The 24420-nt window shown below is 38.6% G+C and overlaps 1 protein-coding gene across 1 annotated transcript in view; it reads left to right on the forward strand.

The window, feature by feature from the left end:
* WWC2 (WW and C2 domain containing 2) overlaps positions 1 to 24420 on the forward strand; it is a 106369-nt gene that overhangs the window by 40121 nt on the left and 41828 nt on the right. The window contains exons 2-6 of the mRNA XM_009277347.2: positions 21 to 130; positions 14265 to 14468; positions 15477 to 15553; positions 20381 to 20460; positions 23880 to 24009. Coding sequence (XP_009275622.2) covers positions 21 to 130; positions 14265 to 14468; positions 15477 to 15553; positions 20381 to 20460; positions 23880 to 24009 — 601 coding nt within the window. The remainder of the gene's footprint in view (positions 1 to 20; positions 131 to 14264; positions 14469 to 15476; positions 15554 to 20380; positions 20461 to 23879; positions 24010 to 24420) is intronic.

A 24420-nucleotide genomic window follows, 5' to 3' on the forward strand; every position in this document is an offset into this window, starting at 1 on the left:
ACTTGTTTCTTTGTTTTTAGGTTAACAAAGCCCTTGTCATTTGCGGATTGTGTTGGGGATGAACTACCATGGGGATGGGAAGCCGCATATGATCCTCAGATTGGTGTATACTACATTGATCACATAAACCGTAAGTATTTTTTCAATTTGCCATATTGATTATATAAGAAGGCACGTCATGATTAGACTTTCTTAAGAAGCTTTTAAAGCATGACTGGGAGTAGGGGAAGATTTCTTGTGAGAGAAGCGTAGTTAAAGTAACAATTTCTGATTTTCAGTAGACAAATTATCCCATTTGTGTGCATGGGTTTGTTGGGGATGGTTGCAGATGTATTATAGCTGGCTCAAAATTATTCATACGACTCTTCATCTTTTGCTGTGGAAGAAGTCCGTGTAATGTGTCATAAATAAAGATGGCTTACATCTGTTGGTATCTGTAAAGTGTATGATGTTTGGTGGCCATTAAATATTCAGTAATGCGCACTGGCGGAGATAGTCTAACATGAGTAACAAAAACTGGCTTCAGTCTAACTACTGAAAGGAACTATTGTAGATAAGGTAGTATGGAGTGTGTGTGGGGTATTTGTAACTTGTATATGAGGTCTGGCAAATGTACTGTAGTTCTAAGAATGTTGTAGAATACATTTCAGGCTATAAATAATGCTGTATTTTGTAGTAATTGGAAAGGGAATGGTGAATCAAAATGCTGGGGAAAAATTGCCCTTTGGTATAACATTATTGGCTTTAAAAGGCTTACAAGAAAATCTGCTGATACAAAATGACTACATCTGTTTCTACATATATTTTTAATTGCATGGGAATTATGTCTAAACCATACAAAACTAATACAAAATTTGAAATACAATGCTTGTTAGACTTATTGAAATGAATATATTCCTGAAAGTGTTTCTACCTTCTTTTTATGTGTTCATTACTCCATATTAATTGATACCTTTTTCTATTTTCTCAGAAGTTATTTTTAATAACATAATAGAAGAGATTCCATTTGAGATCAATACCTGAATATAGGTGCCTGCATCTGTGCTAGCAGTGCTGTGTACTTACTTAAAAAAATAGTAAGGTGTCTATGGCCATTTGAGATGCTTTAGGTTAGCAGAGACAACTGCACAAGGTCAGTAGATACAGCATGGACGGTAAGTGACCAGTGGTCTTCTGGAACAAAGGTGGAGATGAAGCTCATTACCCTGTGGCATCTCAAATGTATGGGCAAGTGAATCAACTCTGAGATGTCTGAGCTGCTTTTGTAGTCAATAGCTGCCTAGTCAGTACAGCCACTGTAACGTAAAGTGTGATGTAGCTGCCTGGTTGGGTGTCTGCTTTGAAGATGAGCTGATTTAAGCTCCTTTGGTTGGGTTGGACTGGTTGGTTGAACCCTGATAACTAGAATGAGATGGTAGACATCTACTGTGCTTATTGAACACTTGCAGATAGACACCTTATCTTGAACTGAATCCCATCCAGTAACCTCAGTTGGGGTTTTATAGCCTTGTTTTATTGGAATGAGAGTCCTCTGATCTTACAGAGGAGTGTGGTGTTAAACGTTTCTGAACTTTAAAAAATAGGGACGTACCTGATTGAATTCAAATCACGAAGAAAGAAAAGGATTTGCTTCTGAATCTAAATGCTATTATAAGAGGAAACTTGTCTCTAACTTCTGCTTTGGCCAAAACTATAAAACTTAAAGTTATAAAATTTTGAGCAGGCAATCCGCATTTCTGGGCACTTTGAAAGTGCTTTCAGATCACTGCTCTGATAATTGTGCTCTTTTATTCCATACGTGCTCAAAATTTTTAATGAGTTCTAAAAATCTCAGCCTTTTAGTTTTGTTGCCTTTTTTTTTTGAAAGATATTAAATATTTTCTTTATGTTTAAATCCTATTTCTGTGCATTGAAGGTGAATTCCTGCATATTATAAGCTGTTCATGGGTTGAAGTTCTGCTTCACGCACATGCAAATGTTGAGGCTTGGACAGCATTGTCTTGGAATTCTTTTGACAATTGTTAATATCCTGCAAACACTAATGCTTCACTTAATACAGAAGAGTTGTGTATATCCATCTGTACGTGTGTCTTTCTGTGGCCAGGACAAATAAGTGTGATTAGCTAGGTTTCTTTGTATTATGTTAATGCCTACGATGGATGACAAAGTGGTGTACTTTGGTATACTTAAAGTGGTTTCCATCCATTGTTCAGCAGTGCATTTGGTTTCTGTTATAGTAATGTATGTGTTGCTTTGTAGCCATTTCACCAAAACTTCTGATTTTGTAAAGTGGTATATTTTAGTTTTGTACACTGTATTTTGCATAGTGTTTTGGTGAGAGTACTCTTGAGTTGCTGGGAGGTACGCTGCCTAAGTGTCTTATAAGCAGGTCATTTGTCTGACATGCCAAATGTGGAGATTATAACTTCTACTTCATCTGACTGGGGTGCATGTGTTGTTTTGATGCTATTGAAATCTCTAGTATGGAGGTCACTAATAATTAGAGGGGAAAAGCCTTTCTAGAAAGCAGTTTTTGCACCTGCTTACTGCTTTATTAGCAGTGTAATAATTCAGATGTATTGAATATGCTTTCTGGATTTGAACTGTTGAAATTCTCTGTCAGGACAGTGGATATGTTAGAACAAGGAAGACTTCTTTACTCTTTCACCTGTATAGATTATACTTTTGTTATTCTCTCTTTTACTGGACAAAGGAAAACTGCACCCACTGCTAGGAGGAGGACCAAATGGATAGATGCCTTAAAAAGAGGTTGCATAAAGCGGGATTTCAGGACCCGTAAATGGCAGTTTGAGGGATAGTGCCTTGGGCAGAAACCTGCTCCCATGTATTAAGTCGGGGGAGGTGACTACGTTTCATGTTCAGTGCCTTCTGGATGGATTTATTTCAGCAAAATGTTTGAGGGAAGGCCCATTGATTCTCTCCTCTTGAATCCCATAATTAATTCTTCTGAACAGCTTCTCTATTATCTGTCCTCTTTTTCATTTCTTTTTCCAGTATTGTTCCTACTCTGTGCCTCTGTACAAAGCTACATTTGATACAACTGTGAAGTTTCAGATTGTCCACAGGACTTGGAGCTGTTGTAGTAAAACTGGCCAATCTTGTTAAATTTCTCAAACACACCCAATAAACAATGAGCAGCAGGCTAGACCACAGTGCAATAGACTGTAAATTCAGGTGGTCCTACTCATGGTTGTTCCCTCCTTTTCTGTTAAAAACTGAAGGTTGAATATGTTAAGGGTGGAATTTCCATTAATGTTCAGCGTGGGACTTATTCTGCTCCTCTTGAAGGTGGATATTGGCAAAACTCCCACTGATTTCAAGAAAGCAGTACTAGACTGGAGCTTGCAAAGTTCTAAAAATTCTACCAAATTTCTATAATGAAAGGTTAAATTCTTCAAAAATTATTTAAATCAATATATCTTTAAAAAAAAAATTAAATATCTTCCCCATCTGTCTAATTATCTGTCTTAGACCTTTACCTTCCCTTCTCCCATACAAACCTGAGAAAAGCCTACTTTCCTTAACTGCCGGTGGAAACTCAATTTCTCCTCCACAGAGGGGTAAGAATTGGCTGTGAACAGTCTGCAATTGTAAAACACTCCCTCAGACTTGAGGAACTTGCTTTTGGTGTCAATATGTTTAAGTATAATTTGGGTTTATTATCATCACACATTTTCTATAATTTTATATATTTTTATGAGTTTTTTTAAAATACAGATGGGGTTTTTTTCCTAGCTCTTACTGATTGCCTTAGAGCTTTCTCATCCTTTTGGATGATGTAACCCACTTTGAGAAACACTGACTGAGGTCATTACTTTATGAATATATTACCCCAATTAGGAGTTTTAATGTGATGCTTTCAGCTTCAAGGGAGACCAGATTACAGGCCATCTGGCAAGGCGGAACATGCATATGATGTGGGTAGCTAATACCATAAGAACCTAAATGCTTACCCTGTGGTTCAGTAGCGCCCTTTGTTAGAGGGATGACTGAAGGGATATTATTTGGTGGTCAGGGGCTGAGGAGTACCTTTGGTACAGGATCCTTCTTACTGTGATTTGGGAGAGTATAGATTGTATAGCTTATGCTGTTCACTCTTGTTATCATTATTGCATGTATGTACTGTACTCGTGTGTTTATCTACTTCAGCTGTCTAAATTGCTAACATTTACTAATTTTGCTAAATAACATGGTTAGGAACTCAAGGCAATACCAAAAATAACACAAACCTATTACTCGACTTTATTTCGTATATCTACAGGCAAAGTCATCGCTTTCACGTTTTTCCAATTCTTCTGCAGGGTTTTCAACATCAGGTGTTAAGTGGCTGAGATGCAAACATTTATGCTCTTAGAGCTTGGATTTGCAAACACTTTTAAACTGATATAATCTCTGAAAGAATTGGTCCTGCTCTACTGCTACCTCTGGCCTTTTGTTCTGTCCTTGCAATGTTTTTGCTTATACTGGCATGAACATTTGCATGGCCAGACAGTGAATCAGATCAGGGAGCTGATTCGAGTTGAAACTAATCCGGTAGGGAAAAAAAAAAAAAAAGTTGCTATTTGTTCTCCTTCCCACACCCTATTTATGCAAGCAAGAGAGGGAAGGTGACCTGGGATATGAATGAACGAACAGTCAGGTGGAAGAGACGGGGGACAGCTGCTTTTCGTGGTTAAAGGTGTTTTGAAATGACACCCTTGAACTTTCGTCTGTTCTGTGCCCTGTGCAGCCTTGCCATGAAGCAGTTTTGACTCTTGAGGCTGTGATTTCCAGGTGCTTCTGGAGTGATGGTGGCAGCTGAAGTAGCAGTCGTTGCTTGCTCTGGTTCCTGCTCCCACATTGTGTCAGCGTGAGGATGTGTAGTAAACATGGACAACGGGGAAGCACTTTCCTTCCTGAGGTGTGTGAGTTGTTGTTCCCCACCTCCCCTTCCTTCCCCCAGCTGCTTAGGTTTTCTGATCCAGACCATTGCATGGGATGCGTGTAGATGAACAGCTGTGGAGGTAATGGGAGCAAGAAAGAGAAACTCCTTCCCACACCCTATTTATGCAAGCAAGAGAGGGAAGGTGACCTGGGATATGAATGAACGAACAGTCAGGTGGAAGAGACGGGGGACAGCTGCTTTTCGTGGTTAAAGGTGTTTTGAAATGACACCCTTGAACTTTCGTCTGTTCTGTGCCCTGTGCAGCCTTGCCATGAAGCAGTTTTGACTCTTGAGGCTGTGATTTCCAGGTGCACTTCTGGAGTGATGGTGGCAGCTGAAGTAGCAGTCATTGCTTGCTCTGGTTCCTGCTCCCACATTGTGTCAGCGTGAGGATGTGTAGTAAACATGGACAATGGGGAAGCACTTTCCTTCCTGAGGTGTGTGAGTTGTTGTTCCCCACCTCCCCTTCCTTCCCCCAGCTGCTTAGGTTTTCTGATCCAGACCATTGCATGGGATGCGTGTAGATGAACAGCTGTGGAGGTAATGGGAGCAAGAAAGAGAAACTTCTACTTCTGGCTTGACGTGAACAGTCTGAGGGAATCACAGGCTGGGATAAGTTCTGCCTTGCTTTCAGCACCCTATGTATTCCTAAATAACTTATCCCCTTTACTTCCAGTTCTTATTTTCAGGCTCAGGAATAACCAGGCAAGTGGTTGTTTTCTTCATTGCATTGATCTAGTTAACCTGTAAAACATGTATTCTGCTGTTAGTAATGTTTAGCGGCAAAGGTAACAGAAAGGAACTGAATGACAGTATTTAAAAGATAAGGATGGGAAGGAATAGCTACTCCTAGCCCAGTAGTATTTCAGACCATCACATCTCTTTCTTTTTGCCACTCTGTACGTTGTATTCAATATGATGATTTTTCTCCCTGCCATCCACCCCCAGCATTTTTCTTCAAAACAGAGTTGGACATCTACCTTTTCCGCTTCTGCAGCTCCTCCCTACTTAGTTTTAATTGTCCACTTTGGAAGCATGAATGCACCTTTCCCAGAGACTGCTTTCTACCACTGTTTCATCCACAAAGAAAAAGAAAATTGAGTCAGTGATGCTAAAACATCAGGAAGCATAGAGGTAGAGGGATTTGTGTCTGCTTAGCTCGAGAACAGAATTCACTGGAGGTCCCTATTTCCCCAATTGGTTTCCTTTCTTCTTAAAATTTCAAAGCCTAGCTGTTTACCTACACTGTTTGACACTTATAACACAATTATTTTAACTACAGGTATTCTATTTCTTGTTGTAATCTTAAAGGCTTTCGTGCCAGTTAACGCCTGTGCAACTGGTTTGTCTAACACAGGGATTTCTGTGGATAGACTGACTCTTCTCTGCTCCAGCCTGGGACTCTAGTAAATTTGCATCTATGAAAGTGTGCCAGACTGTATTTTCAGACAAGGAAGAAATCTGAAAATCCCACCATGAGTCTGCAATTACCATTAGCTTGAGGGAGTCGAATGGTGTATCATGATCATAAATGTGCACTGTTCCCATGACCCATCACCATCTTCTAAGCAAGTAGTGACATGCAAGCATTTGGGAAACAATTGTGAAGACTCTTTACTGTCAGCAAACACACATGGTGAAAACCCAAGTGCAGTATATCTTACCTATAAATAAGATTGAAGCTATCTTCTCTGCCCCTTGGCTATAGGAAGGGATTAGAGTAATCTGGTGCATGCTGGCTTCAGAAGGAGGGCTCGAGCAATGAAGGCTCTGGTTTAAAGAATATTTTAGCTGCTGACTTTTATGTAAAGATCATATTTGCATGTTTTTCTTATGTCTTAGTTCTGATAGCCATAGCAGTAGAACGTTACCTACTTACTGGATAATGTAGAGCAAAATGCTCAGGGTTTCTACTGCATTTGACTCTGAGATATACAAGCATATGCTACCTGATATCTAGGGGAAACTAATGTGCCATAAGAATAACATGTTCATTATTTCTTTGTAAAAATCTCTGAATAAATATTTCTTGGAAATCTGCTCATGCTTGCACAGTATAGCTGGAAAACATTCTCATTTTATCTCATTACTCAAATTCAAGCACAGAATTATTTTATGGAAAAGTGAAGAAGGTATCTGGAAGAGAGGAGGCATTTTTGTGTGCAGGTTCTATGGCAGGAAACAAACTGTAGAGAGCTCAGTTCAGAGCATACTCTGAATAACGTAATTTTCCTTCATGTCTCTCTTTAGAACCCATATTCCATCTTATTATGTGGTAGAATGTGATTTTTCTTTGAGTATCCAGCAATGTTTTAGATCATTTTTAAGACACTGTATATGTCATTTTGTTGGGCTGCACGGTCTTACTGAAACTGCTGTCTCTGTAATGTGCTATTCTTTATTACCTATTGAACAAATATATCAGTGTGAAATGATATAATATTTGTTTGTGAATTCTTCCTCAAATTTTTGGGTACAAATTGCTTTTCTTGTTGTTTGAGTTTGAATTGTAAGTATTTTAAAAAGCAGGGGAAAAAAGGAATAAGAAAAAAAATGCATTTAGAAAGCCTCTGGTATGTAAACAATAAAGTGCATTCCTTAAGCCAGTCTAGTAACACTTGGTTATTCTCCCTGAAACTAGTGCTAGTACATTTGCTCCTTTGCTGTTCGTTAAGATTTGCATCTCCGTTGCCTGCAATATTTGTTATGCCAGTGGAAGTACAATGAAGTAATATTTGCACTCTTTTTTTTTTTTCTAAGTGTATTTTTGTCTGACTGCAGGCAAAAGTACTGGAGATTTGAAAGCCAGTTTATCAAGAAACGTGGGACATACTTGTAGAATAAACGTATCTATAGTGATTACGTAATGTTGTTGATAAAATTGGTTTCACCACCCACCACTAAGCTAACTGGCGTTATCCTGTGATGGTTGATAGCAGACACTATTTTTCCTCTTCTGATGTTATATGTCAAAGGGTTGTTGTTGATTTTGTCTGTGCCATCTTGAGACATTTTTGTGCGAGATACCATTGAAATCTTGATTCTCCTTCGGTGCAGCTGGCCCCGGTTTGGCTTGCCTGCAGCCCTTTTTCCAGGGGCTTGCCTTCAGCATGCAGTAGGCTGCTTTCCAGGTATCCCCTCCTTCTCAAACCACCTCTGTGGAGTAGGATGTAATCCTACCACAGCAAAGGCATTGGGGGCTGTTCAAAAACCAGTCTGGGTTTAGCTTGCACACTTTCTTCAGCCACTAGGGTTCAGGAGAAGCACCAGTGATGAGGGATCCTGAATGTAGTCAGCTATTGGGTTTGAGGTTTTGAGGCCTGTGTTACTCTCTTGAAGGTGGTGTTCTGTTTGGTTGGAGGTAGGAGTCCTGCAATTACTATGCAAGATAACCAGAGATGACAAGTGTAATGGAGTTATCTTTTCATCACTTACTATTTGAGGCAGAGAAATTGCCACCCTGACACAGAGTACCTGGCTGGGTTGTGACATGGTGCAGCCCAGAGCACAGCCGTCTGTGCGCGGCACACTTCTGCATCAGTCAGAACCACCCTCTTTTCAGGACTCAGCCACTGCAGTTTTGCCACCTCTTGTCTTGTATTGTACTTCTGGTTTCCAGGTCTGGAAACTTTCCTGTAAGTTGGTATATGAGGGAGGAGGTGCATGGTATTGACGAGTAGATCCATACTTAAGATTCTAATGGATGAGTAGATCTATAAGTAGGCTTGCTGCTGCCAAAAAAAGGATGTCTAGTTCCTTCCCCAGCTGGGTTCTTCCTCCTCCTTTATACTGGCCCATTGGACCTTTGATAACACGGCACAACTCACCTAACCTGCCAGAACATGATGTATCTGCTTTCATGTTATCTTTTGGAGCCAGTGAGCATTTGGGTGGGTTTAGTGCATTGAATAGGCTTTGTGCTGGATTGAGTGAGCACCAGAGGCTGTGCAAAAGAGAACATGTGTAACGTTGGGGAGTGTGGGTTGAGGTGACATGGTGGAAGCCATCACTACCAAAAAGGAGGGCTATTATAGCAGCTCCAGCTGTGGCATACAACTCCCCCCTGCTCCTCTCCCTACAGATCTTAGGTCACTGGTCCTCGTTTCTAGCCAGGTCAACTAGTTTCCCTTGGAATAGCCTCTCTTCTAAGAGGGTGGTTCTGCTACGTTTACAAACTGGAATAATATGGGCGTGTGTTTAAACAGATGAGAGTTCTCTCTTCAGGATGAAAAGTGTAATGCCACGATTTTCTCTCCTCTTGCTATGTATGTGCCCTTCTCAAGTAGCAATCTAGCATCTCCGGCATTTTTTTAAGTAGGACCCCTTGAGAGTACTTGTTCTGTAACTGTGTTGCCTAAATGCAATGTGTCTGACTGAAGAGAGCTTACATGTGGGTCATTCTAGAGCCAATCGATGCTATTATTTTGTTTGGCAAGGGGAGACGTTGGAAAACTATTGCTTCCACATATTGTTAATCCTGTAGTAAAATGTCCGATTCTCTCTTGTCTAGCAGTAGGGCGTCAGGGAGCCGTTCCCTTCCCTGTGGGATTTTCTAGTGGGATTTTAATTTCGTGTATTTTAGGGAAATACGATCTACTGCTGATAAGGTAATAGTTTCCTTCTGTTCAAGTAGACTGTAAAAATTTGGCAGAGCTTCTTGATAGCAGACAGGAACATAACATATGAAAATATCTCATTTTAAAAAAATGGCATGCCTGACTATTGCCTGTATCCTATCTTATGTATAATTACGCAGAACATGCGTAACATTGCTGCCCTTGAAAAAAGTTCTAGCCAAAGGAATAAACAAAACTTTCAAGGCGTAAAGTCAGTCCTGGCATTTTGGTTTTGAATTACTGTTTGGGCCAAATTCTTTGCTGAGTTTAAGTCCATCAAACCTGGCTGGCAGTGAGCCAGGAGGAGTGCATTTCATGAATAGCAGTATGATTAAAGCCAGCGCAGCTTGCTTTTCTATGTTACAGGGCTGTGATCATTTCAGTGCACAGGAACGTCCTTGGGTGGAGCGTGCCATCCTGCCACTTGTGCGGTTCCGCTGGGCGAGACCTCAAGTGTTTTCTGTCTCACAGAATTTCCCCCCAGCGTGAGTAGTCACTCAGACCTTTAAAAATAGGAGGAAATAAATTGCTTGTTTATAATTTTTTATAAATTTATTAACTATGCACTTGCAGTAATTTATTTAAAGTTAAATTAATTGGTTTTAAATCAAGATCTCTTAATAGAATTGAGTAAATTTGATTTGCAAGTGGCTTTGCCAAATGACGCTAAAACCAAGTGAAATTAGGAATGTGTAACCTGAATATTAAGCGTGCCACCACCCTCCTCATTCTGTTACTACGGATCATTATTTTGCATTGTGAAAATTGCATTGCAGAGGAAGTTGGCAGATAAAGATTTTTTGAAATCTAAGCAGTGCTCTTGGTAGAGCCTGATGTACAACTCTTAGTTGTTTAAAGATCCATTTTAAGGAGATTCCTTTAGTTCATATCTAAGTTTATGCCACAGAAAATGATGGCCAGCGTATCGTCTTCATTTTCTCTAGAAGAAACAGCTGAACTCTTGAATTTAGCTATCTGGTGATGCAGAAAGTATTGGAGAGGACATGCTCGGGGGGGTAGTTTGTTCGTTCTCCACTGCTGATCACTGAAGTCCAGTTAGCATTTTCTGGAACAGATACAACCCTACAGCTCTGTCCAGTGTTCAGAACCAGTGCTTACTCCTCCCCTGGCCAGCAGAAAAAAAATCTCCCCATCTGTCTAGCTAGCAATCTGTTTGTTGCATGATTCGTATCTGCTGCAGACAAGGTTGTAATGCATCCTGTTGCAGTCACCAGTGGAAACATTTATCTGCCCTAAAAAAGGAATGAGATCTTCCAAGTTTATTTTACATCAGCTGTTGAATGGTAAGGCTAGGAAAATGTTTGAATGCCCTTTGTGGTTTAAATCTCACTCTTTGATTTAAGCATGTGAAGGGCTTCACATCTCATTTTGAAATGTTCAGCAAGCTGTTCCCGCAATGACATGCATGTAACTATCCCAATAATGTTCTTGTGTATACAAGTTTGACCTTAACAGTAGGTGCTTCAAACATTTTCGTCCAAGGAAAAGAATCTTTATCTTTGTGAGGCTTTACTCTGAGAAGTCTAAATATTTGTTTTTGAAAGGACAACTCTGCTTTTTAAAAAATTTTATTGGGTCTTGGAAGGTACATGTGCTCAAATGAACATACTTTTCAAAATGCAGCACTACAGTACAAGAAATATCATCCATAGTTCTGTCTTTGTTTTTTTTCTCTGTGGGGTAAACCTACTGATTGAAATTGAGACAACTGAAAATTGTAAATGAACAAGTGTATGGTGCTGCTACACAGGCACACGTTTTTATATTTATTAAAAAATACATATATATAAAAATACATACATATATATATATGAGAACAACTTGCCAAACAAGTGATACGCTTTTTTGGGTTTTCCATTTCATAATATTTAAGAAGACATAGAGTGAAAAATACTCCAGAGTCTTCTCTGCTTGGTAAAAGCTGAGTAACAGTTCTGGGGTAGTCATTCCAGTACTGCTTTGCTTTTTCCAGGCTTGTTTATTTTCCCAGAATAAAATGCATTTGTTCCGGAATAAAATACATGCAGATAGAATTGGCGGAGAATAGTTTGGCCAGTCATTGTACCTACACAGGCAAATACCCAAACCTCAGTATGCTGAAGTTACAGTGTGCAATTTTTAAAACGCAGGGTTACCTTTAACTCATTTATGACTGTCAGTATAAAAGATGTTAGCTCATACAATCATGGTATTGTTTTGCACGTGCAGCTTGGAGAGGCAGAAAGAAAATGTTTGAGTGTATTTGTCAGCAATACAAAATAATCTGCTGTTGATCAGCTTTGTCCTTCTCTTGCAGTCACAAGGACAGGGCATCTGTAGGCCACGTTTTAGGACTCTGCAGGCTACATTTGGTCTTTGAGCTGCATGTTGAGCAATCCTCACATAAAACCTACAAGGCAATTACCTACAACATGCTCGAAGATGAGACCTTCCAATCTTGTAAGATTATTTGGTGGCTGCTGGTTGCACTCTTAAAACACCATCACATCATTACATTCTTCTAAAAAACCAACATAACTGCATTTATCCTATTTGATCATTGACCCATGAGAATCCTGCTTCATGCTCTTCATCCTGCTTCACAAAAAAGGACAGCTCTGGAAACCGGCACTTCTTATCTTGTGTAAATAACTGTGAATGTGGAGGTGTGTTAAAGCACAACAGCAATAAGTGGCTATGGATAGGGACATGTGTTGACCATTTAGGAGAGAAAAGTTATCGATTTGCTTCTTTGTGTGCCTGATATCTTTGTGGAAAAGAGCAGGTGGCTATAAACATGGATATATGTGTGTGTGTGTCCGTAGCTATAGTTAATTTTTTGGAGAGAGTGTTCCTGTTGGGGTTATTGGAAAACCAACTGTGTATAAAGCTTTCTCTGCTTTAATCTTTTACGCACCACACTTGGGTTTATGTGATTTCTACTCTCTATGTATCCATTGTGTACATCTAAGAGATACCTTTACCCAGTAGAAATACAAAAGCTTGTCATGTTTGTAAATGGTAGAGGGGGTCACCAGCATGGGACATTGTCAGTTTAGGATTCTCCAGGGTTAGTTTTATGGGATGCTTCTTTTTATTTGCATGTCTTTTGGTTTATGTGATATTAACACCAAAAAAAGCTTTTGAAAAACTGGTAGTCAGTCAGTATGGGAAATTGTTATTAACCAGAACCTGTCCTTATCAGCTTTTGCTGTTACAAGATCTGTTTTCATATATGGAGTTGAAAGAGTGCCTTCTCCCCAAGAGTGCACTTCAGCTACAGTTTAGAGCAATCAGGTTGGTTCTGCTGCAGTTCTTTTTTCCCCCCATGTCTTCAGCCATGTGTTCCCGTCTGTCCCCCATCCCGTCCCCCGCGTTGGTTCTCACAGTAAAGCAATTCAGAGAACTAAAGTGGCAGAAATCTAACCCACAGAATAAACTTTCCTCCTCCTTTTTGCAGAAAAATTCTGAAGTAAATACTTTGCACTTAAATACTTTGGTACTGAATGTTACTTTTTATCTCTGTAGATCTATGCAGATTTATAGTATGTAACTTACAAAGAAAATGCAGTGTGGTGCACGTTTGCATTTCAAACTTTTCATGGCTATGTCTTGTGAGAATGTTTTTGTACTTAGTACAGCTTTAAAGGAAGAATATTCATTGTACAGCTTCAAAAAGTGCTGAACTAAGTCAGGAAATATTAATGATAAGATTGAACATTCAGCCTTAACTCTTCCTCTTTGCATGTTTACATTAAAAAAAAATAAAATCTTAAAACCTACAGTTAGATTGATCTCATCACGTACTTTCTTAATACACACCACTATGTTATGTCTAATCGTCTTGTCTACATATTCTATGCAAGTCTGTCTTCTCTGTGGCTGCTGGAGTTAAAATGGTTGACCTGAAGCCCTTCGTGAATTAAGGGCCTGTTCCAGCCTACTCATTTATATTCCCTGGGTAGTCAGTGGGAAGAAGTACACACCTCAAAAAGGCAGTTCGGTCCCACGTATCTTGGGCACCTGTCTTTGATGGAGTGAAGTGCCCTCTGAGGGTGACGCTCTCTGTCTATTGACTATAAAAGAAAGTTGTATCTTGCATCAGATGCCTAGCAGGGATGGGGATGGAGTTAGGTGAGGTGATCTGGAGAGTTAATGTTCTGTTAGTTCAGTTACAGGGGAAAAGATAAAAGTGTTTTTGTAGAGGGAAAGGAGAGAGATAACCATTAGAAAACATGAATAACATATGGTTGTAAAAATTAATGAAGTGGGGAGGAGGGGGGTTGAAAAAATGTAATAGCTAAGATTACTTTTCATTTTTGTTCAGAAATGCATTCAATTTTAAGATGTCATTGAAAGGCGTTATTACTCCAATTATTTCCAAATACTCTTATGCAAAAAATAGCTTTTTCTTGAGTTTTAGGATGTTATTAATTTAAGGTTGAAGATGTGGGAATGATCTACATAAGCATTTACCTATTGTACCCTAATTCCTAATTTTGCAATTGATCCCTTAAATACTGTTTCTTACACACGCTCTTGTGGCAAAGAAAAACTTAAGTAAAATTGAGCATCTGCTTAGTAACCAAAGATAAGCTATGGTTTACACTTCTGTAACTGTGGATTACAGGCAAAGAAACAATTTAGTTGTGAACGGATTTCAGCAAAGGTCTCTTTAAATCCTTTCTTTTTCTCCTATAAAGAAACAACACAAATAGAAGATCCCAGGAAACAATGGAGGCAAGAACAAGAGAGAATGTTAAAAGATTATCTTATGGTAGCCCAGGATGCTCTCAGTACTCAGAAAGAACTGTACCAGGTGAAAGAACAGAGGCTAGCACTTGCACTGGATGAGTATGTACGGTTGAATGATGCCTACAAAGAAAAATCAAGCTCTCGTACAAGCTGTAAGTACAGTAGAGAATACAATGTAACTTCTTTGATCTGTGCCTTGCAGGGGATCCTGTTTCTCTTTAGGATGAGTTTTCAAGGTTTGCTATGAACACCTTGTACTCTGGCTTTTTTAGAGATAGCATCCCTACTTCTTGGGGGTTTTTGTGTTTGGGTTTTTTTTTTAATATAAAGCTATTCTGCTGGAGAGAACCCTCTTCTCTCTGATACAATTGAACTCCTTTGAGCCGTGGTTTAGAGCAGTTGGCTCTGAAATCTATTTTGTCATGCAGCTTGTCAGAACAAAATTCTGCCAGATCTAGGTTCAAAGTAAATAGGATCTCTTGCGCTTCATGGCTGCATACTGAAATGACCCTACTGTGTTGACAGGTGTCTGCAATAGACGGAGGAGGGAATTTTGTTGCTGCTTTGTAAGAATAGCATGCAATAATTTTGTAGCCTGTGTGCTGTGATCAAGGGTGAAGTAGAGATACATGTTGCAAGGTTGGGCAAGGAATTGGCATGCAGTAAAGTGCTGTCAGAGGCCTGTCGGTGGCCAAACATCTCTCTTAGATAGTGTGATAAAAGTAGCATGTGCAGCTGCGGAAGAACTGAGTGGCAGACCTCTGAGGCTTCTGAATAAATCTTCTTCTGCTTTCCAGAAATCTTTTTAGAAGTTACAGCTTCCAGAAGGAGGTGATCGCAAGATGGCTCAGCTAGAAGAATGAGAACAGAAAGCAGGAGATAGAAAGCCAGGGAGAATGAGATGCTACTTTAGGATCCTGGGATAGGCAAAGGAGGAGAGATACCAAATAGTGGTAGGGGAAAACGGGGAAATTTTGATTATTCATTAATTATTGCCATCCTGCAATGCTGACTACTCTATAAAAGGATATATTTTTTAGAAGTATTATATGTTTTTCTGCACTTTGTAGTTTTAGATCAATGTGGATTCATCAAGGAAGGGATTAATTAATGATTTAAAAGTACTTAAATATTTGTCCTTTTTTGTCTTTTTAAAAAAGTGTTCTCAGGTTCCTCATCAAGCACAAAGTATGACCCTGACATTCTGAAGGCTGAAATCTCCACTACAAGATTAAGGGTGAGAGTGCTTAACTCATATTAATTTGTATTCTGTGTGCAAAGTTTATGACTATAGAATAAGCAAAGCTTGAACTAGCAGATGTATCTTGTACCCTGGTACTGAAACCTCCTAATATTCTCACCAAATACCATTCAGAGGTTTTTAATGAATTTTTAAAGCTCTGTTACTTTCAGATAACAGATTTTGGGGAAATTTTGACAGATATTCTAATTAGATGTGGGTTTAAATAAATCTGATAACTATTTTCACTTGTAGGCTTTTGTTTTTAAAAGGAAGAGTAAAAATCTTTAGGTGAAAATAGAAAAGTAATAGACCAAGGTGAGCTGCAGCTAGATGATTGTTTTTACACAATCTTTCTTCTGTGAGAAATGCACCATTAGCTACATGAACTGCCTCACAAATTTCTGTTGGTTTAAAAAACACTTTTCAATAATGGTGTGCAACTTTGCTCTGTTTTGTCAAAATGGAATGGTTCAGATCAAGAATGAAAGTTTGTGTTTGCATTTTGAAATTGCTAATGAACAAAAATCCATTATTTGGTCAACTGTGTTCAGTATGGTCACTAACAGACTCCATATAAAGAACTTTCATTCACAGGTTAGTCTCTAGTGAATTTATCTTGAATAAAGAGGAAATGGTGTGGAAGACATTTAAAATCTATATAGGGAGTTCATTTATTTAAGCTGTGGCATATAATGTTTGATGGCTAGCCTAGGCTTTCTGTAGTAGTTAGTAATGAAAAAAATTAGATTAAACCATGCAGGTTAAAAAGGCAGCACCTCACAGCATAGTCCTTCGATGAGGGCTGGAATACAGACTCTGCGGTAGCAGAAGCAGCGCAAGCGATAGCAGTTACTCAGCTCTTCCATTGCCCCCTCCTGGTTTCTGCACAGAGCAGCACTCATAGAAGCCTCCGAGAGCAACATCCTCCTTCACCTGGAGTAAGAGTTATGATTAGGATTCTAAACAATTAATGTTTAAAAGGAACGGTGGAATAGCTCATTAAAATTTTAAAACCCAGTATAAATCAGGGATGGAATACACTGTAAAACTGGCGTCCGGATGTTGCTCTCCTGACTGCTTGTACACCTGTTCATCCTTACCAATCTCAATTTGTAGTCCCTTATCCTTTAAGGATAAGGAAAGGTGGCTAGTGAGAGAACTTATTTCAACACTGGAGGAGATGGGAGAAAAAACGTTGTAAGTTTAGTAGGGAGAATCAACAGCAGTGAGGACTCTGTCAGGAACAAGAATGAAAAGACAAGGCGAGAGCTTCTTTCTAAAATGAGTGGAGCAGTAACAGATGTTCCCTTTGGCCAGGAGATCACTAGTATATTTGGGAAATTATCAGTGTTGTTGAAGAACAGAACACATGATCAAATTTAAATATAATCACCTACAAGTCAAAGAGGGGAAAATTCAGACATGGTCCTGTGCTCAGTTTTTCCTGTTACTTAGCTCTGATCACCTCCCAGCTCAAGATGCAGAAACACTGAATCACCTCTTGGCTGCAGATCTACAATTTGTCTGTTCACTGAGGAGGGAGGCAGATGTGTTGATCATAGTAATTCATTTTTTGGAGGTGCTTTTCTCTCTTCATTGTTTCTTGGAGTCAAGGAGCCTAATATCCTGTTGGTTCCCAACATCTGATATATTGGCATTGCAAAGTCCAGGTTGCATATGTGCCTAAAGCAGGTGACCTGAATCTTGTCTGCAGAGTTTAGAAGGGTGCGAGTCCAAGAATATCTGTATCAGCATAAAGTGTGTTGTCATCCAAAGCCACTGGATATGAAAATCATTGAGATAAGAAAAAGTGGAGCCCTGTGATGCTAGGGCTGGAAAGTGGTTTTCATGGAAGATGGCAAGAGAGGTATGACTATTATCATAGTTTACCTTTATTTGAATGTTTGAAGATGCTTTGCTAATAGGCCACCTTTTGGCATTTTACAGTATATGCATGTGTGGACTTAATGGGAAACAAAGTTAGTCATTAGTAAGCTGCTAGCCAGCTAGTTAGAATTTGCGTATTGTTCAGTGAACTATTAGGTCAGATGTGCTAAACCTGTTTCTCTCTCACACTGGCTGAGGCTTACTGGTATCATCAGGTTAATGGTGACTGGACGGGGAAACTTGGCATTCGAGGAAGTTCTGAATTGGCCTTTGACCTTTTCCTTGTTAGCTGTGCTTAACACATGCATGTGGAGCCTTTTGGATACACGAATTGCCTATTGTGCAATAGGTCGTAGAGAAAATACGACAGAAATCAGACAGCTGTTAAATGAAATAAGCAGGAGAAGACGGACCTTTCTCAAAAGATTAAAACTGAAGGATCTGATCCTGCAGTGGACTTTTAGTCAGGCCATTTGGGGTCTTAATTAGTAATCGGTAAGATAATTCAAACAACATAAAGCATACGTGATCACAGTATGTTTTATGCATATGCAGCGAGTAGGGGATGCACCTTTATAAAATAACAAGAGGGGTTTTTTGTCGTTGTTGTTCCATTAGTATTTGAGTGCTGGGAATAGACGGGGGTTAGCACAGGAGCCTGCTTGAAGATGCAGTTAGAAGGAGGAAGCGAGAGGCCTGTCAGGTGACTTAAGATGATGTGCAGAAGCAGCAGGAAGGGGGTGAAGGGTAAAACAGGTGAAGAGCTGTGAAAAAGCAGGAGTTACGTGAAAGTTTGGAAGGAGAAGACAAGGAGCACAAGAATAGTTTAATGCAAGTATGATGCAGTAAACAAAGAGTCTATATTATGATGTAGGTCATGTCCTTCTAGGATAATGTACCTAACTCACATTTCTTGATAATGAAATGATGATGAATTACAGCAGAGGACACTCAGAAGATCATCTTGAGGAAAAATGTAAGGGTTTCTGAGAGATGCAATCCTCTAAGTTGAAATCCAGTGTGCCTTCTGCTATTACTCTAAATTCATATTTCTGATTTAAAAAAAAAAAGTTTATCCATTCTGTATTTCTCAGAAAAGTTGGGACTTCTTTCATATTTTACACATTACTTTACCTGGAACATAAAGGTGATATCTTTTCATTTTCTATAACCTTGATCAGAACACTTGAGAGATTATTCTTGGGGTTTTTGTGCTAGTCAGGAAAGAAATAGTTAAGGAGCGCTGAATGTATACTTAGAGACATTGCCTGTTTATCATGCTAACTATTTATTGTGGTCAAAATAAAAACGGTTTTCTGTCAGGCAAAGCAACTAGTGATGATAGTTTCCAAAAGCCTGAACCTAACCCCTCATCTAGAGAACAGATTTTGCTTTGGAGAAAATGGAGATTGAAAGCATTTTATTTCTGTCACAGAAAATTTGTTAGCCAGAAGCTACAAACTTGAATGCCTAAGTATCATTCACAAACCCATACGAAGAACCCCGCAAATCACTGGTTATTTTAGACATACAAAGCATTTTAAGCCTCTTGGAAAGCTACAGCAGCTGCTGATGCTCAGTACTTCTAGTCACCTGGCATGTTGGGAATCTCGCCTTTTTTCTTTTTTTTTTTTTTCTTTTCTTTTTTTTTTTTATTTGAAGAATAGCACCAAGTAGGAAGTTTAAGGGGAGGGGGAGAGAATCTCACCTTTTTTCTTTTTTTTTTTTTTCTTTTCTTTTTTTTTTTTATTTGAAGAATAGCACCAAGTAGGAAGTTTAAGGGGATTTGGATACAAAAAGTCTTGGAGACGTATTTTGAAATTAATTTCAGTTAAAGTGGTCAAATTCTTCATTTTAATATAATTCATTTTTCAAAAGAGTTGAATACCTGAGGACCTATGTGAAAACAAGCAAGAATTTCACAGTGGTAGGTGAGAGCAGGGGACTTCCAACAGGCTTTTCCTTTTTTACCTTACTGATTGGGAAGGTAAAAAGCCTAACAATATCTGGCTAGTACGTAGAGTGCAAACGAGCCAGGTTAGATGTATAAATACCAAAATTTGGGGCTCCACATTTCAAGGAGGCATTTCTGTCTCTATGTGTATGCTGAGGATTAATTTTAATTTGTGTTGAAGTACACTCCTTTTATAGGTGGTCCAGAAACTTTGTTTTAGTACGTTTGGGAAGTATGACATAAAAAATTAAATGGAGGATTTTTTTTATTTAATCTTGATTCATAAATATTTTGTAGTGTACTCACATCTGCTAACATCTGAAATAGCAATATTAAGATTAAAAAGCAATTGAGCATGCAAATTTAGGGAAAGTAGGGAATGTTTTGCCAAAGACATTTCTATTAAATAGATGCATATATTTGCGATCCAAATGTGTTCAGTGATTGTCGTCTTTGAATTAAATGAATGTGAATTATATATTTAGGGATCCAATGTCTGTAAAGCTTTATAAAGTAAAGCTTTATAAAAAAGGAAGGTTCATAGGAGAAAAAAAAAAAAAAAAGAGCCCACACTTTGTCTTTTACAGTGCAAATGACTTGAGAGATTCCTGGAATGAAAAAGTGAAAATATAATAAGCCTAAAAATAAACGGATGTCCCTGTAGGACAGTTGGAATGCATGCTTAACAAGTGAGAAGTAAATTACTTGTTAAAGTTCTCTCAGGTTTAATAACACAGTGTGGTATCGATACAAATGAGGAATGTGATTTAATCTGCTTGTGTCCCTTTAATACTAAAGCATGTTGCCCATAGACATCAGGAAGAGAACAGATCCTTTTGTTTTTAATATGTGTCAGTAGAGCAATTTACTCTCTTTTTTTGTCTCATTTGATGTAGAGAATACATTAATTGTTCAAAGCCATGTGTTCTGCCGTTTAACAAGAGGAATTTTCTAACTCTTGCTTTGATTTAACACACAAGGTTAAGAAGCTGAAGAGAGAACTCTCTCAGATGAAGCAGGAGCTGCTGTACAAGGAACAGGGCTTTGAAACACTGCAACAGTGAGTAAAAGAAAATAGTTGAAACTGACTTAATTCAGTTGCCTGATTTCTTTTTTTGGCATGGAATTGAATCCATCTTATGTGAGACAATTATTGGGGGGAAAATAAGCATCTAACTCTTTTTGTTGTAGGTAGGAAGCAGGAAATCTGTAGAAATGGCAAACCTATTGTGCAAGTGTTAACATGAGAAATCTGTTCTCCCTCCTATTTTTTTTTTTGCCATGAGGTAGCTTGTGTTGCAAAGAGGCAGAAAGAAGGGCAGTGCTTAAGAGTCCGAAGGAAGAATTTGGTTCCTTTGTGTACCCTGTTTAAAAAATAATAAAAAAAAAAAAAAAATTGAAAAAGTAATTAGGTCTTTCTTTCCTCCTTCCTCCACCTCTGAGCTCAAAAGAGAGAGAGAGAAGGGTGCTGTTCTCCGAGGTATAAATGGTGCATAACTGTGCAGGGTTTGAAATGAGTCACAATTTGAGGATTAGAGACCTGACTTTCTTTGTTGCAGTTGCTGGGATGCCTGGTGTCCAAAGGGCTGATGCTGAACTGGGTGACCATTCTGGGTATTTAACCAGTTGGATTATTAGGGAGTGATTTTTTTTTTCAGTCTGAGCACTCCCTGCTGCTCCTGACTCACAAAGTTGGGCCCTAAAATATTAAACATTACTGGAACTGTCACCACAGAGAACTTGCTGCAGAGGAAACCTTGCTAACAAGTGTGTTTTCTTGACTAATGTGAACAGAAATTTATTAATGCTAGTTGTTTTCCGTATTGTGGTATGTACCCATACGTTAAGGATATATTTACACAGTAAAATGCTGAGCTGTGTGCTCTTAGTACACTAGTTCCAGTAGCAGGAGCAATGTTGCAGTGTTAATGTAATATTGTCTGGATTCATTTACCTTTTTTCTCGGGACCTCCTGTGTATGGCAGTGTACTGTTAGATAAGTAATAATCTCTATCCTGGAGAGCTTGCAGAATATATAGGGAAGATGGACAAAAGGTGGGAGAAGGGAAGTGCATTTCCATCTTCCAGGTAGAGCACTAAAATGCAGAGAAGTAATTTGCGAAGGATGACAGAGCATCTGTGTTTAGAGCTGAGAGATTGGAGTTCAGTTCCCAGTTCTAACCAAAACATCTTGTAGGCTATTGCCTGTGTATTTTAATAGATCAGTTCTATACAGTAGGAATTTTAAGTGGCGGAAAAAAATTCTGGTCCAGGAAATGGCCAGTCATAATTAGAGACGTGTCAAAATGGACGAAAAATGTTTTTTTGGTATGAAGATTTTGAAATCAGTGGGGAACTGAAAACCCTTAGCACCTTAGGAGGATGCCAGTCAGGTCTCTATCCTCCTTCATTTTGACTAAAACAGAAATGTAAAATTTGTTTGTTATTTAAATATATGAAGACTACTGAGGAGTGAAAGGAGAAAAGGACAGTTGATTGAATTTGTTTAACCATAAATCAGATTTCATTTGAAGCAAAATTTAGAAGACAGACGTATTGATTCTAAAGCTTAAGGTAATAAAAACTCATGCTGCTGTCCCAGGATTAAAGGTTAGCCAATCATGCTGGTTTTATTATATTAATTCAACAATGAAGTATTGTTTTAAAGCAGCTTGCTCACAAGCCATTTTGATAGGAATCCAAAGCATGTTTCAGAAACTGTCAACAGCATTCCACAGAAACACAATGGACGTTTGTTTTTAAAATTCAGTCAGCCACTTTCAAACAGTACTAATCCCATTAATTTAAAACAGGAAGATGGAATATCTTATATGTCAGAGATCCTTCTTGTCCATCTTAATTATATACAGAATAAAGCAGTTGTGATTTGAATGTGGCACATCATATTACTAAGCAGCATGTGGTGTATTACCCAACTGTTCATTCATGATTGCAATTGTTGGCATATCCTGTATCTATTTGACCTTAGCAACCTGATAAGTTACCAAAAATTGAGTGTTGTCAGACAGTAAGTAAGTGCCTACCTATGAAAGAGTTTTTGAGGAACTTTCAAGCTGAAACAAATATATCCTTGAATAGGAATCTGAGTGCTGAGTCACATAGGTAATTTTCTTACGCAAATGCAGTTCTAGTTTGCACAAAAACTGAAATGTGGAGAAAGGAAAACAGACATGCTCACAGCTTTAAAGACCACTTTAGAACCTTGATATCTTTGTGCACAAAACTGGCAGTAAAATAGAATACTGTTACAGGTGTTTCATGCAAGTTTCTGTTCTTGCAGGGGATGCTCGAGGTCACTTCTGATCATTAAAATGTGTGTTCATTCCTCACTCACAAGGTTAATGTCTTCTAGCGAAGATGTTGGGTGATGATAAAAACGGAAAACCAATTGCATTATAAAAGAATGTATTCTCTACTAGATGCTTGACTTTTTTTGAAGATGGCTGTTGTTTTTAATTTTGTGAAGCACAGCTGCAGTCACTTCTATGATGCTATGAAATATTCAGTTAAATTAGAGGTCAGAGAAGTGTGTTTACAGACTGTACTTCTTGAAGTAAATAAGGAAATACTAAAATGAAATATCTTTTTATCTCTAAGTTTGGGGCTTTTTTGTTTTGTTATTTTCAAGTTACAGTTTTTAAAATCATTGATAGTCCCGGAATTTAATAAATTGTCTGATGTATGACATATGGTATTAATTATCCAGAGATTTTGTGAATAAAGAGAGCCTGGTGACTGGCTGAGCAGAACAGCTGTTCTAGACTGTTAATGCCTAGGATTAGGGTGAGTGAGAGGGAAGCTGAGACAAGAATGGAGCTGGTTACGTTTCTTCTCTGCAAGGCTGATTAGTACCAAGAAGCTTGCCTGTCTGCCCATGTCATGATGTGGGTCTGGGTAGAGAAATGCTACTAATAATAAATTCTGCTTCTGTAAGGATCACAAACAGTGAATAGTATGAAAGGTGTACCCAAAAGCTGCTTCTATGCTGCAGAGAGTTACGGTGGGGATGGGAATTTTGACAGTGTTGTCAGCAATACTGCTATACTGCTGGTGGCATGTGTAGGAGTCTTTAGTGCTCTGTGCCCCTTATGTCTTTAAGACTGGATCAACTAGAATTGCTTGTGGAGTCTCTGCCTTTGGTACGGCCCCAGTAGTTTAGCTGAGGTGGTTTTAAAGCCAACAGAAGTATTTTTCCATGAAACTTCCTGATGTCAGCAAAAGCCATCCACTAAGCACTGTGTATGTGTTAGATAGCTTGACATTTTTGCCAAGGATTAAGTAGTAAGTATTTTAATGGAGATTTCAACGTCCTTTTTCCTCTTTGCATGTCTGTTACAGGAAATGGTGTCTCTTACCTCCTTCCCTTCTGTCCTCTAACTATGCTTCTGCCTGAAGCAGGACAGCAGAGTTGTTAGTATTATTTTCTGTATCAAGTATTAATATTCTCTTTTTCCACAGAATTGACCAAAAAATGTCTGGAGGCCAGAGCGGGTATGAACTATGTGAGGCCAAAGCCATCCTGAGTGAACTGAAGTCCATCAGAAAGGCGATAAGTTCAGGGGAGAGAGAGAAACAAGATTTAATGAAGGTATTTTGAACAGTTGACGTGAGTTTTATGTGATTTGTTTTAACATGAGTAACTTTCCTGATTATAAATACTTTGCATTTTTATACTTTTTATGGGATTTTCAAAACTCTTTGAGCCAAACTAGTATTAAAATCAATTTTCAGATGCAGAAACTGAAGCCTGTGACTTTCCTAATTCAAAAAGCCACTATATGTCAGTCAGAGAATATAGTTTTCTGAACTTGTATGTAAGGTACAATGCAGATGTTACCTCTAAACCACAATTTAAAAATATTAAGTGGACAAAATTGAGATGTGTTTTTGACATGCATGACCATTTTCTAACTCGGTGAAAGTTTTCCAGATCTAAATTGCCCTATTTCCTTTTCTGAAAGATTTTTTTTTTTTTTTAAATCAGCCAAGTTTTTAAGTG

The sequence above is a fragment of the Aptenodytes forsteri genome, unplaced genomic scaffold (assembly GCF_000699145.1).
Source record: "Aptenodytes forsteri isolate BGI_AS27 unplaced genomic scaffold, ASM69914v1 Scaffold65, whole genome shotgun sequence".
NCBI lineage: Eukaryota > Metazoa > Chordata > Aves > Sphenisciformes > Spheniscidae > Aptenodytes > Aptenodytes forsteri.